General features: G+C 39.1%; 2 protein-coding genes across 3 annotated transcripts in view; both read left to right on the top strand.

Annotated features, from left to right (window-relative positions):
• FGF12 (fibroblast growth factor 12) overlaps positions 1-15268 on the top strand; it is a 586791-nt gene that overhangs the window by 75152 nt on the left and 496371 nt on the right. The window lies entirely within an intron of this gene.
• LOC131824722 (alpha-synuclein-like) lies at positions 8257-9024 on the top strand. The gene has a single exon (XM_059163135.1). It carries the CDS (start codon positions 8318-8320, stop codon positions 8774-8776), a length of 459 nt encoding a protein of 152 aa, XP_059019118.1. The 5' UTR covers positions 8257-8317; the 3' UTR covers positions 8777-9024.

The following is a 15268-nucleotide window of genomic DNA, read 5'->3' on the forward strand; positions in this document are numbered from 1 at the left end:
TGTGCAACATAAAATCCTTTCAAGAAACATGTATTCATTTTGAATATGTTGCAAGGAAGTTTGCTATTGGTAAGAAAATGTCACTGACAGCTGGTCATAGCATTCAGTAGTAAAAAGAAAGAAAGGGAAAGAGAAGCAGAGTAGCACTCCAGATGGATTTGTCAGGACATTCCTAGTCCCTCATCGAGTACCTGCCAGTGCTGGCGTAGTGACAGTGGTGATGTCGTCCATCATTTTCTTGAAACTGCAAATAAATGGCTCTTTAAAATGGACTTCATGGTAAGTGCTACACTGACCTTAGATTAACATTTAATGGGAAATTCTCTTTTCCTTGGGGATAGTTGGAGCCTTGTGAAATCTTACCTGAAATAGGAAGAGGCAATTCTTACTGACAGGAGATGCTGCCACTTAAATTATCCTATGTTAGTCTGGAAATAGAAAAAAGCTTATTCTTTGAATGAGTAATATATGTGCATGGTACTGATTTCAAAAAACAACAACAAAAATAATGTATGTCTCTTAAGTCCCTCTTTATTTAATAAGAGATAAAACCCTTTTTAGGTAGGCTTCCAGAGATAATCTTGCATAGTAAAGAATTCAAACTTGTGTGTTTCTATCATCCTTTATTTGTTTTTGGCTTTTTCAGTCTCAACTGTGAGGTTTTCTTTGTTTGTTTGTTTGTTTGTTTGTATTTCTTTCTTCAGAGGAGAGTTCTTCTTTCTCAGGAGCTTCTGGGTTCTGGGATAGGGCAGGGATCTTCTGCTTGGTGCCCCATGCTCTCAGGAAAGTCATTTGAATGCTCTGAGGCTCAGTTTCCCCCTCTGAAAAGCAGAAATATGGGCACCTCCTATGCATTCTGTGAGAGATGAATGGATTAATAGATGTGAAAATGTTTCAAACAGTAAAGAACTCTATAGATGTGGTTTGAGAAGGGAGTGGTAACTATTGAAAAGTCAGGAAAAATTCTCAGCCATTTGATATTTTCTATGAAACAGTTTGATGAGCTATGGCTTTGTAAATAAAATACAGAAGGATGGAAATCAAACTTTGAGTGTCTCTAGTTTATAAATGAAAGTTAATCTATTTACAGACACACATAAAAATATATCTCCAAAACATGCCTTACAAAGGAGTAAGCAAATTTCCTGTGAAGAACTGGAGAATGAATGTTTGAGGTTTAGTGAACCTGTCATAGTATGAAAGCTGCTGTAGATGATGAGCAAACAAATGAGAGTAGCTGTGTTCCAATAAAACTTTATTTATGTACACTGATATTTGATTTTCATGTAATTTTCACTTATGAAAAATATCATTCTCTTTATTATATTTCAGCTATTTAAAAATGTTAAAATCATGTTTAACTCTTAGTGCAAACATGTAAGGACTGCCAGCTAGGTTTGGTCCTTAGGCCATAGTTTGCCAACCGCTCACTGAGAGCAAATTCTTAGAAAAATGAACTTTTCCCAACCAAAAATTTGATCCGCTTAGTTACTCTTTTTGGGGAGAACATTTGATGTTCTTACTTTACAGGAGACCATGAGTATCTTTGCATTTTCTACTCTCTTAATTTATTAACTTACTTATGTACTTCTTTATCTCAATCCTAGTTGATTAGTTTTTTATTGAATATAACTAACATGGAGTCTTATATTAGTTTTAGATGTGTATCATTGTGATTCAACAATTCCGTACTCAGTGCTCATCAAGACAGGTGTACCTTTAATCCCCTTTATCTATTCCATCCATCCTCTTACTCATCTCTCCTCTGGCAACCATTAGTTTGTTTTCCACATTGAAAAGTCTGGTTTTTTGTTTGTCTCCTTTTTCTTCGTTTACTTGTTTGTTTTGTTTCTTAAATTCCCCATATGAGCGAAATCATACAGTATTGGTCTTTCTCTGACTGACTTAACTTCATTTAGCATTATACCCTTTATGTCTATCCATGTTGTAGCAAAGGAAGGATTTCATTTTTTATGGCTGGGTAATATTCCACTGTATATATACACCACATCTTTATCCATTCATCTGTCGATGAACACTTGGATTGCTTCCTTAATTTGACAATTGTAAATAATGCTGCTATAAACATGGAGGTGCCTGTATCTTTTTGAATTAGTGTTTTCATTTTCTTTGGGTAAATACCCAGTAGTGGAATTACTGGGTCATACGGTAATTCTATTTTTAACTTTTTGAGGAACCTCTGTATTGTTTTCCCCAGTGGCTGCATCAATATGCATTCCCACCACCAGTGCACAAAGGTTCCGTTTTCTCCATATCCTTGCCAATACTTGGGGTTTCTTCTGTTTTTGATTTTGGACATTGTGATAGGTGTGATGTGATATCCCATTGTGGTTTTGATTTGGATTTCTCTGATGATTAGTGATTTTGAGCATCTTTTTGTGTGTCTACTAGCCATCTGGATGTCTTCTTCAGAAGAAAATGTCTATTTTAGGTCTTCTAACCATTTTTAAATTGGATTATTTGTGGGTTTCTGTTTTTGCTCTTCTTTTTTTTTTGGTTTTGGTTTGAGTTGTATAAATCCTTTATATATTTTGTATGTTAACCCTTTATCAATTATATTATTTGTGAATATCTTCTTACATTCAGTGGGTTGTCTTTATGTTTTGTTGATAGTTTCCTTTGCTGTGAAAAAGCTTTTTATTTTTGGTGTAGTCCCGATAGCTTGATTTGGTTTTGTTTCCCTCGCCTGAAGAAATATATCTGGAAAAATGTTTCTGTGACTGATGTCAAGAAATTACTGCTTATGTTTTCTTCTAGGAGTTTTATGGACTTAACTAACGTTGACCTGACTGTGTGAATCAGGTGGGCAGGCTTCCTGAAAAATGAAGGGCATATATTAAACAATGTTTTGGGAGCTTTCCTTTTCTCATATTTTGTGGCATAGTGGTTCTGGATTACCTCTTTCTGTTGGAGTCCATCTTTATTTATATGTGATACATAAAATGCACCTATGAAAGCTTTTCTCCCAGCAAGCTTTGGGCTTCTAATACTTCAAATACATTTACGCTAGACATTGATTTCTGCACCTTGATGGATTTAGCTTTCCCGGTTCTGAAGTTTCTCTGTATTAGATGAGATGTTTTTGCATTGATTCTTAAATGCATCCTAGGTATCACTTGGGGGCACTTGCCATGTTATCACTGCATTGCCCGGTAGGATCTGGAAACATTTTACTTTGGTGGGATTTTTCCTGTCCAGTATTTCCACAAGTGTGAGCTGCAAGTCATACTGAATGAGTACATCTACAAAACAGAACTAATATCCACCTTGTGGGCATGTGGTGAAACTTAATTAGTTAATGCTTCTAAAGAACTTTTTAAATTCATGGATAAAATGCATTATTCAGTTGCTAAGAGCTATTATTGTTTATTATTTCCTTCAGGTATTTCCCAGCAGGTGCTTTGCTACTAGGATTATAATGTCTGTAATTTTGAAACAAGTTGACATTTGCATTTGTTTGCAGAGTGCCTGAAGCTACAGGTCGCATTTTATTGAAATCTTCCTCTCCTTCCATCCAAAGTAATTAGGTGCTCAGTTACAGTCTCCTTCTCTTAGATGTTCATACAGTTTATTAGTGTTTAATAGTAACATCACCATCAGGGTAGGAAAGAATCAATAGAAGAACTTTTTCCAATTAGATTAAGTGATTTTAGTAGTAGATCTATGTTAATAATTTGCTAATTATAAGACTGCATCTAAAGGGATAGAAAAAATGTTATATCCAATGATTTACTAATATTCGTAAGTTGACCTTTTATGTTGGTTGACACAATAGTGTTCGGGTAAGAGCTATTGGATACAGACCCCAAGTCACTCTTCTATAATGTGTACATGGTCTGGGAAGAGCTTGAGATTTTTAGATGTTGTGCCATTTAATGCCCACTTGCAAAACTGTGAAAGCCAGCAAGCTTGTTATAATAGAAAGAACACTGAGCCAGCATCAAGTTGCTCCCTTAGAGACTCAGCTCTTCCCCTTCTTTGCAAATTTCTTCTCTTTCTGGGTCTCAGGCTCCTTATCAAATTGGACTATATTGTTGGTTTTCAAACTGTATCCCTTGAAATTTAAGATTCTGAACAGAGGCTTCAGGTTTTCTAACCTGTTAGAAACCTGTTATTTTAAATATTTCCCAACAAATGTCAGAGAATTATATGCCCAAAGACCCCATTTATTGCTTTTTCCTCTTGTATATGTTAAGATTCCTTTTAAATCTACAATCTGAAGATTTTCATTGCTTAGGAAAATTTTCAAAGACAGTTTGTGATCCAGAAGATCCCCTCCGACTCTGGAGTCTTATGATCTTGTATCTCAAGTAAAGCTGAAACATACACACACACACACATACACACACGCGCGCGCGCACTCGCACAACTATTAAAAGCAGTCTTTGAAGATTTCAGTTGTAGGCTCTGAGTCCAAAGACAAGATTAATTCCTGAGGTTTATGCACTATAGGAGCTCTGTTAAATAAATAAAATATTCAATGAATAAATAAATAGCGTTTGAAAGGCACTCTTCGAAACTGCTACTAGAATGCTTGGCAAATACCTGCCTTAATTTTTCTCAATGTCTGATTTCCTCCTAAGTATTTGATGTTGCCAATATTCATTTCCAGGGTTCTCTGGACTTAGGAAATCATGTAGGTGTGGTTCAAGTGGGAAAGAGCTTTAATATGCCTGCTTAAGTGCCTACTGTCCAGGAGAGTGAGTTAAGGCACAGAGGATAATAGAACTCAATAATTTGTGCTATATTAGCACTTCCCATTTCACAAGGTAGAAGCTTTTAAAATGCTAGTCCCAATGCTTATTTCTCTTTCCCCCATGAAATCCTCAGGGTTCTGACCTGCAGAAATACTTTCAGAAGCAACTGTTAAAAGCTGAATTTGCATCTTTCCATTGCAACATAGAATAAAATGATAGGCATATGTGTGTGTGTGTATAATTGTGTATATATATAATTGTGTATATATATAGATATATATATGCACACATAGTATGTGTGTGTATTTTATATATTTTATATACTTATATATATAGGTATATATAGTTATATATAAGTATACGCGCGCGCACACACACACACACACACACACATATACTATACTATAATCATCAGTGCAAACATGCTACGATTTAGTAAGTAAGCAAACAAAAAGTAAGTGCTCAGAAACATATGTTGAATTGTGTTGATGTGACAACACCCAGTGTTGGGTCCTCTGGCTTGAACACTAACTCCATCTGTAATATTTCATGTGACTTCCGAAATTACCCCTCAATGCTCGTCTTCCCTGGGCATTGTAGAGACTCTCTGTCATTTGGAAAGATGGGTTCACTGACATCAGTTACATTGTGACAAGGGCATGGCCATAGCTGCTTGTAGGCCTTACATTTTGAGTTATTTGTACAATAAAGAGAATCCTTTGCCTGACATTTTCCACCGTGCAGTGCCTGTGGTGTGCTCTGAACATCCAGAGGCCCTCAGAGAGGTAGTGGATGGAACGGAAACTCTGCCGGTGAGGAACTTCTGTTCAGCTACCGATGCTCTTTGAGCGTGGGCAAACACTGTTCCCTGTGTACATCTCAGTTTCCTTGTCTGTGAAGTGCGGAGGTTGAGCAAGAAGATGTTTAAGGTCTGTCTTAATCCTGAAAGCTCTAGTATCAGGCACAGAGCAAATTTCAGCATCTGGATTTACACAGTATTTATTTAATGCCCAACAGTGATCCTTATGATTATTGACTGGGTATTGGACACTGTGCTAAGTTTTACTTTCATTGTGTCTTTTAAACTTTACTATAACTTCTTAAGGATACCGTTACCTATTTAAAATTTTTTAAATTTAAATTTAATTTAGTTAACATAGAGTGTATTATTAGTTTCAGAGGTAGAGTTCAGTAGTTCATCTGTTGCATAGAACACCCAGGGCTCTTTATATCACGTGCCCTCCTTAACGCCCATCACCCAGTTACCCCCTCCCCCACCTGCCTCCCCTCCAGCAACTCTGTTTGTTCCCTGTAGTGAAGAGTCTCTTCTGGTTTGCCTCCCTTTCTGTTTTCATCTTGTTTTATTTTTCCTTGCCTTCCCCTATGTTCATCTGTTTTGTTTCTTAAGTTCCACATATGAGTGAAATCATGATAATTGTTTTTCTCTGACTGACTTATTTAGTTTAGTGTAATACCTTCTAGTTCCATCCACATTGTTGCAAATGGCAAGATTTCATTCTTTTTGATGGTTGAGTAATATTCCTGTGTGTGTTGTGTGTGTGTGTGTGTGTGAGAGAGAGAGAGAGAGAGAGACAGAGACAGAGAGAGAGACAGAGAGAATATAAATATATATATACCACATCTTCTTGGTCCATTCATCTATCGATGGGCAACTGTGTTCTTTTCATACTTTGGCAATTGTGGACAGTACGCTTTTTTAACAGAGGAGGAAAGTGAGGCTTAGAGCAGGGAAATCTCTCTCTGAAAGTCACAGTTAGCAAGTAATAGAGGTGGAACTTAAGCCTGAACAATCGGACTCTAGAACCCACAATGCCATGTCAGTGCCATATTGCCTCCAACTGTTAGGGGTGCCATGCTTAGACCTGTCAGAATCTACAAAGGCCGATATAACAGAGTCCCTGTCCTCTGGTTACATTTAAGCTAGAAGGAAAGATGAGTGAAAGGGTTAAGAGAAAGGCCAGGCAGCCTGCGCTTTGGTTTCCAAAGGAGAAGGGCAGCACATGGCTATTACGGGAGTCTTAAGGAGAGGGCAATAGGAACTTGGCACCGCTGAAGTGTCATTACAAAACCAGCCAAAAGCATTGTCAGCATTTAACAAGGTTTCCATTGCCTTATCCAAAGGAATAGGAACAGGAGAGAGATGTTATAAAAAGGATAAAAGAAACGGCTATTTATCAGCTGTGTTCCCATTCATCCACAGTGGGGTTGGGCTGACAGACTCTGAAAATCAGCCCAAAGGTAGTTTGCCAGGCAGTTCAGTGCAACCCAGAGGGTCTTTGGTCACCTCCCACCTCCTCATCATTGCTATTGCCTGGTCTCTGCCTTTCCTAACAACCTGCCCATCTAGAAGGTATCCCAGTTTTTGCTTGTGCTTTCAGTTTAAAATTATACAACGGTAGAATTTTAGAACAGGCCTCTCTGATAACATCTTTATTCTTCTCCCAAACTCTGGAATCATTGGGGAAAAGTCCCCTGAAGTCACCTCTGCTGGCCAGCAAGGCTTAGTCACCTCATGGCAAAGAGGGACTGAGGAGGCAGAGCAGCCAGTAGCTAAAACTCTTCACCCTTCCTCCAAGCAGCTCTAAGACACCCACATGCATCCACACTCATTTGCAGGAAACTAGCCCTTACCATACCCTTGACTCATGAAGGAGAGAAGAAACGTCACCCTTGAAGAGATTCCTGAACTCATCTGTGAAGAGCGGACTTGTGCAGATGTCTGCGTCATGAAATGATTTTGTCTTCTATTGGTTGGTGAAATTTTTGCGGGGCTGTCCAATAGAACTTTCTGCCATGGTGGAAGTGTTTTCTGTCTGAGCCGTCCAACACATTCACCCCTGGCCAGGTGTGGCGATTGACTACCTGAAATGTCAGACTTGCAGTGAGACCGAGGAAGTGAATTTCAGATTTTATTTAATTTCAACTATCTTAAGTTTAAGTAGACACAGGTAGCTACTGGCTATAACAGGATGGGGAAGCTATGGATCAAAACATCCTAATATTCAGGACTGACAATCTAGGAAGGTCTAGTCTACTAAAGTTAACACTGGTATCCTGTTTTCCTAGTCAAAGAACATATCTTATAAGGTGGTTTCCTGTACATAATTGTATTGAGCAGACAGGTCTGGAGTGTATCATGAATACAGATTTCATAAATATTTATTGGAAGTATATGTGTGCCATTTATCCACCAGACCCCAGACTCAGCCTCAGAATCTTCTTCAGTGCATTGCTCTGGTTAGGATCCTGTGGTCAAATCTGTCAAGAGAGAGAAACTTGTTTGCCACCACTGAGGTCGGGACGAAATAGATAGTGTACTTCGATACAGATATCTTCAATGAAGGGTTGATGACCAGATGATCTTTAAAGTCTTATCATGAAAATGTATGATTCCATTAATAAAAGAGAATCAGTTCTACATCTTATCTACACTTCTTTATAAAGTTTGTCAGAAAAACCATCTCCGTAGCACTAAGATGATAGCCCCTGCCTTCAATAAATTCCTTCCTTGGACCGAGGGGGTGAGAGACCGAGTGCCGCAGCGCGGGGCGAGTGTGGTGTAAAGGAATTCATAAGCCATGGATGTATTCATGAAAGGACTTTCAAAGGCCAAGGAGGGAGTTGTGGCTGCTGCTGAAAAAACCAAACAGGGTGTGGCAGAAGCAGCAGGAAAGACAAAAGAGGGTGTTCTCTATGTAGGCTCCAAAACCAAGGAAGGAGTAGTTCATGGTGTGACAACAGTGGCTGAGAAGACCAAAGAGCAAGTGACAAATGTGGGTGAGGCGGTGGTGACGGGGGTGACAGCAGTAGCACAGAAGACTGTGGAGGGAGCAGGGAGCATTGCAGCTGCCACTGGCTTTGGCAAAAAGGATCAGCTGGGCAAGAGTGAAGAAGGAGGCCCACAGGAAGGAATTCTGGAAGATATGCCAGTTGATCCTGACAATGAAGCATATGAAATGCCTTCTGAGGAAGGGTATCAAGACTATGAACCCAAAGCCAAGAAATACTTTTGCTCCCAGTTTCTTGAGACCTACTGACAGATGTTCCATCTTGTACAAGTACTCAGTTCCAACATGCCCAGTCATGACGTTTTCTCACAGTTTTTACAGTGTATTTTAAACTCTTCCATCAGCAGTCATTGAAGTTATCTGTACCTGCCCCTACGCAGCATTTCAGTGCTTCCCTCTCACTGAAGTGATTATACGGTAGCAGGGTCCTTGTGTGCTATGTGGATATTGTGGCTTCAAATCTAAAATGTTAAATTAAAACACCTAAGTGACTACCACTTATTTCTAAATCTTCACTATTTTTTGTTGCTGTTATTGAGAAGTTGTGATTTACTATCATATATTATAAGATTTCTAGGTGTCTTTTAATGATTATTTCTGTTTTAAAATAATGATGTGTTGTGAAATTTGTTAATATATATAATACTTAAAAACATGTGAGCATGAAACTATGCACCTATAAATATTAACTATGAAATTTAAAAAAAATAATAATAAAAAAATAAATTCCTTCCTTCTCCAGAGACATAGAATAGGAAGATGCAGGTGAACCAAAGATTTTAAAGAATGAACTTATCGGCTTAAAAGATGTCAAACGACTGATCTCTTTTTGTTGCTGGCTTAGTGTATAAACAGACTCAGGCCAAGTCACAGCCATTTTAAACATTTATTAAGGTCATGCACTGTTAGGTCCTGGTATACCGAAGGGCTTCAATGCCAAGTTATTTAAGATTATAAAGTGACATTGCAAAATCAACAGGGTTTTACTGTGTTGTCCCTAAGTAAGCAGTAATGCTTTATGAGAGATATATCTATACCTATATAAAAAATCAATTTTCGCCTCACAACTGTGGTGATTTTAATGATTTGGCAGTGATGTTCTTAAACACCACCAGGCTTGGCCTACAGGAAGAAGAGTAATGAGTATGGAGGTACTTGAAAAAAATTTCAAACATTCTAATCCCTGAAACAGAGGCTGGGTGATTAAGACAGCACCTAAACCCGTGGTATAGCTTAGATTTTTTAAACTGTTAGAATATTTTCCAATTATTTTCTGATTGTAGGAATAGGTCATGGCATTTAGAAAACAATTCTCATTTCTTATAATTATGAGCTTATAATTAAAATCAGTTATTTTTTAAAGCTCTCGTAATTAGTTCATTCTTAAATGTATGTATTAATTTATTCATTTATCGATGATTGCACAAAACTCTGGTAGAAAGTATAGTTCTATGTATTACTCTAAGAGATAGTAAGTTGTGAGCGGTCTTCTCTAATAAGAGTTTGGCTTCTACTTTTGGAGCTAGGCATATGTGTGTGTGTGTATGTGTGTGTGTGTGCATGTGTATGTGTATATATATAGAAAAAGGAGGGGGAAGGGAAAGAGGAGAGGAAAAAGGGGGGGTAGGATAAACTCTTATTCAAATTAGATTTTGGTTAGTAACATCTTAAAATGAAGAGGCAATCCTTGGGAATTGAGGGGATAAAGAGAATAGCTATCTGCCTTTGGCCTTTAGGGATTTAAAAGATATAGACTCCTCAGATCCTTGGGTCTCAGCTCCCCAGCCTATTAGCTGTCTGATTTTTGGAAATCATTTAACCCTTTTATAGTGGGTTGAGTAATGTCACTCCAAATTCATATCTACCCTGAGCCTGAAAATGTGACTTTACGTAGAAATAGTGTCTTTGTTGATGTTATTAAGATGAGGTCATGGGTGCCTGGGTGGCTCAGTTGGTTAAGCCTCTGCCTTTGGTTCAGTCATGATCTCAGGGTCCTGGGATTGAGTCCCTTGTCTGGCTCCCTGCTCAGCAGGGAGCCTGCTCCTCCCTGTTCTTCTGCCCCTCCTCCTGCTTGTGCTCACGCGCGCTCTCTCTCTCTCTCTCTGTCTCAAATAAATAAATAAAATCTTTAAAAAAAAAGATGTGGTCATACTAGATTTTATTTTTTAAAGATCTTATGTATTTATGTAAGAGAGAGAATGAGAGAGAGCAAGCATGAGAGGGGTGAAGGTCGGAGGGAGAAGCAGACTGCCTGCTGAGCTGGGAGCCCAATGTGGGACTTGATCCTGGGACTCCAGGATCATGGCCTGAGCTGAAGGCAGTCGCTTAACCAACTGAGCCACCCAAGTGCCCAAGGTCACACTAGAATTGAGTGGGCTTTAAATCAAATGACTGGCATCTTCTTAAGAAGAGGGGAGGACACACAGAGGAAAATGTCACGTGAAGGCAAAGGCAGATACATCTACAAACTAAGGAGCAGCAAGGATTGCCAGCACCCACCAGAAGCCAGGAAAAAGGCCCTGAACAGATTCTCCCTCAGAGCTTCCAGAAGGAACCAACTATGCCAGTGCCTTAATTTCAGACTTCTGGCTTATAGAACTCTAAGAGACTAAATTTCTGTTGTTTTAAACCACCCAGTTTGTGGTACTTTGTTATGGCAGCTGTAGGAAATGCATATACTTCCAAACTTTAATTTCCTTTATTATAAAATGGGTATGATGATACTTATCATCTGAGGGTTTCGGTGAGAACTAATGAACCAGAATTGAATTAGAAAGAAATTTTTCAAAAAAAAAAAAAAAAAGAAGAAGATATTTGTCAAGTGTGAAATGCTCTAGAAATATTTGCACATTTAAATATCAATTTTCTAGGATTGTGAAATTAATCTCCCAGCTGCTCAGCATTCACTCTGTGTAAAGGAAAAGTGTCTATTTCTGCTCTCACAATAGAATTAGTGTGATATCGTCGTCTAATCTCATATCGTGTTGCCTTCCTGGCAACAGCTTTTTACAGATATTTACTTATCGGAGAAGAAAAATGGAAAGGCTTTGGCCAAGATGGAATGGTTCATGCATTTGGACTTTCTGGCAGTGTTTTTCATTTAGTCAGAATCACTTTTCCTGCACAGATAAGCAAAATTGTTATGCTGTGGTTTAATAAGTAAAATATGTACATCTGGTTAAAATAAAAATCAAAGTGGGAATTTGCATTCCATGCTTGGCTTTTCAATTACTACTGTTTTTCCTAGTAAGGCACAACTTCTTCCTGCCTGATCGGGATTAGATGGGAGTGAAGAACTCTATATACCATGTAGTAAATGTAATCTAGAGTCCCAGGAGAGAAGGTATGTGTAAAGCATGAGCTCAGCTCATTTTCAGATGATTTGGTAAATATTGGCTAATTTGTTCTCATTGCTCCCCTGAGAGAACCATGAGTTGTGTTCTTTTGTAACACAGAACCTGAAATAGAACAGGTTAGTGATTTACCAAATGAATAGAAGGAACAGTGTTGCTGCTAGAGCTGGACTCCTAGAATTTTTGGATTCTACTCACTAATGAGCCCAGGCCCACAACTCCCACCGACATGGGAGAACCCCAGGCATGCCTCTATTGCCACTGACCTTGCTGCAAATGTTCAAAGAATTTTTCTAGGCTTACATCCATCATGTATTGCAAAAATACATAGACTCCAGACTCACTCTCGAGTCTCCCAGTTTTTATTTCATTGCTTTAGATCTCATGATACGCCAGTAAATATAATAGACACGGCCTCCTGCCTTCATTGTGCTATATCTAGTAGGGGAAAGAGGCAATTCCAGCTCTGTGTGGCAAGTGGCATGATATCTGTCAGAGCTCAAGATTAGCTCGACAAGCCACTTACTGTTAGCGAGATGTGGCAGAAATGAGTAGTCTGCAACATCCTGGTGCTAGACTTGTCCACTGATGCGGTGTAAGGGGGTGAAAAAAATTACCCGCCTTTGTGTGTCAAGAGGGGCTCCGTTTGGTGATCAAGCAATGGTAAGGAGATTTTCAATTCCAGCTAAGCAGTTGCCGTGGGAAGTCAGGGGTGATAAGTGGGATGAAGCAGCGCTGTAGTCCAAAAGTTGGGCTAAGCGTAGTGACGGAAGCCTGGGGGTGGGGCACTCTCGAACATCTGACAGTGGTCATCAGGGTGATAAAAAGAGCTTGGCCATTGGCTTGAGGTTTAGGAATAAGGCTTTCTTCTATGAAAGGGAAACAGAAGAAGTAAGTTAGGGCCAGCACAAAGAGGCCTTTGGAGTATGAGGCAGATTAGCAGAAAAACATCCCTGTTGTGGGAACAATGGTGAGGAGTGGCCTGGCTCGGGAACTGGGGAGGGAGATAAAGAATGGGCTGCTGTAACTTGATACTTATGAACTCCAGAATGGGAACTGGCGCCGGTTGAGTAAACTGAGTCACGAGAAAAAATTTGGGAGGAAAACAAGGATTGGAAATGAGACTGCAGGTATGAAACATGACTGTATCCTCATCTATGGGATGGATAAAGGATGAATTTCGAACCAAGCTGGGCCTTATAGAATTTCCTTTTTTTAAAGTAGATTGCTATTGTTGTTGTTGTTAGAGACCATGTGTCACAAAAGGTTAAGTGCACAAAAGAGTAGCAAGAGTGCTGATTCAGCCTTTGTTTAGTTATTGGCTGCGTGATCTTGAGTTATTGGGGGAAAATTCTAGCTCTGATTACTCTATTAATAAAATGAAAGCATTGCCCTGTATCAGTAATTCCTAAATGCCAGGCGATGGGCTGATGCGGGGTTGCTGGTAAGAATCACTCACCTTGGGAGGGGGGTGGCTCAATCAGTTGGGCATTGGCTCTTGATTTCAGCTGGGGTCCTGATCTTAGGGTCATGGGATCATGCCCCATGTCAGGCTCTGGGCTCAGTGTGGAGACTGCTTGTTCCTCTTCCTCTGCTGCTCCCCTTCCCTGCTTATGCTCTCTCTCTCTCTCTTAAAAATAAATAAGAAAGAGGATCAATCACTCGAGAAGCTTGTTTAAAAGTACGTGCTCCTATCCTTTTCCCTCTAAGATTGTGCTTGAAATAGTGAGCAGTGCATCCCGGTAATCTGTTCCTCTCACACATACCCCAGGGGATTCTAAGGAAGGAGCCCACACAAGACTACATAAGATTAGCGACTGGAGTTTCTTCAACGTTCTGTTTTTATTATTTTTTTTCTTCCATCATTTGCCTTTGTACATCTTTGGTTCATGGTCTGAGATGATGATCAACAATTCAAAAAAAAAAAAAAAAACCAACAAAAAAACAATTCATTGGCACATTATTTCCAACTGACAGTTGAAGTCTAGGAGCCAAGTGATGCAAGAAAGCTTGTTTTGGCTGCCTGAGATTCTCAGCCCCAACAGCAGCACCAACCTTCGTGGACGTACCATGGAATGAGCTCTCATGGAACTCCCAAGCCCATTTTTAGAGGCAGAAGTTTGGCTTTCTTGAAATCTCTGGTGTCCCTTTTCTACATCATATGGATTTTCTGAAGCCTAATTAGGAACATCTACCTAGCATTTCACATTTTTTATAGAGAGAGTGTTTATAAATAACTATAGGATGAAGTCATTGTGGAGATTAGGTGATTTCTTTTTCTTTCTTTCTTTCTTTCTTTCTTTCTTTCTTTCTTTCTTTCTTTCTTTCTTTCTTTCAAGATTTCAGTTGTTTATATATGAGAGAGAGGGGGCACAAGCAGGGGGAACAGCAGGCAGAGGGAGAAGCAGGCTCCCCACTGTGCAAGGAGCCCAATGCAGGACTTAATCCCAGGATCCTGGGATCCTGATCCAAGCTGAAGGCAGGTGTTTAACCAGCTGAGCCACCCAGGCATCCCAAGATTAGGTGATTTCTACTGCAAGGTAAGACAGAGCAGAGATTACCCTGGCGTTCATATTAGGATGAAGTAAATCAACTTGCTATGTGCGGTGGGTTATTTGGGGAGGAAGTAATATATCCTAGGCTTCATTTGTTACTTCGTTCTCCAGGAAAATAATTTCCTACCCAGTAAGTAAATTAATTCTTTTGCTATTAGAAGGGAAATCACTTATAGACTCTTCTAGATTCTAAACCTTCGTAATCACCCACAGAAGTCTGTTCTTATCTTAGAAGCATACAAAGTTAAAATTGAAAGGACTATTAGGAATTTTCTGGTTTATATATAGGGAAACCATGTCTCAGGGAGGAAATGACTTGCTCGAGATCACACAGCAAATTAGTGGCACGAGAACCTCAGTCTCTGGTTCTTAGCTCTGCATTCAGTGGCCAATAAAAAGGGCACTAGGATGGCCAGAGGAAAAAGTAATGACAAAATCAAACACTGGCAAAGATGCGGAAAAATAAAATCATTTATTTATTACTGATGGAAATAAAAAATTGTACAGCTACTCTGGAAAAACAACTTGACAGTTTCTTCTAAACTAAACATTGAATTACCTTATACCCCACAATTGTACTCCTGAGAGCCCTTCCAGAAAAATTAAAATGATGTTCATGTAAAAACTCTATATGATTATTTATAGCAGCAGCATCTGTAATATCCAAAAACCACCAACAGCCCAGATGTCCTTTAAAGGGTGAGTGATTTAACAAATTGTGGAACATTCATGCCATGAAGTACTACTCAGCAATAAAAAGGAAAAAACTATTTATACAAGTAATATTCTGAATGAATTGCCAAGGAACTATACTGAGTGGGAAAAGCCAGTCC

This window comes from Mustela lutreola, chromosome 2 (genome assembly GCF_030435805.1).
Source record: "Mustela lutreola isolate mMusLut2 chromosome 2, mMusLut2.pri, whole genome shotgun sequence".
In the NCBI taxonomy this organism is placed as follows: Eukaryota; Metazoa; Chordata; class Mammalia; order Carnivora; family Mustelidae; genus Mustela; species Mustela lutreola.

Bases quoted from the DNA above. Each gene is read 5' to 3' on its own strand.
- LOC131824722 (XM_059163135.1), top strand. From the start codon at position 8,318: ATGGATGTATTCATGAAAGGACTTTCAAAGGCCAAGGAGGGAGTTGTG.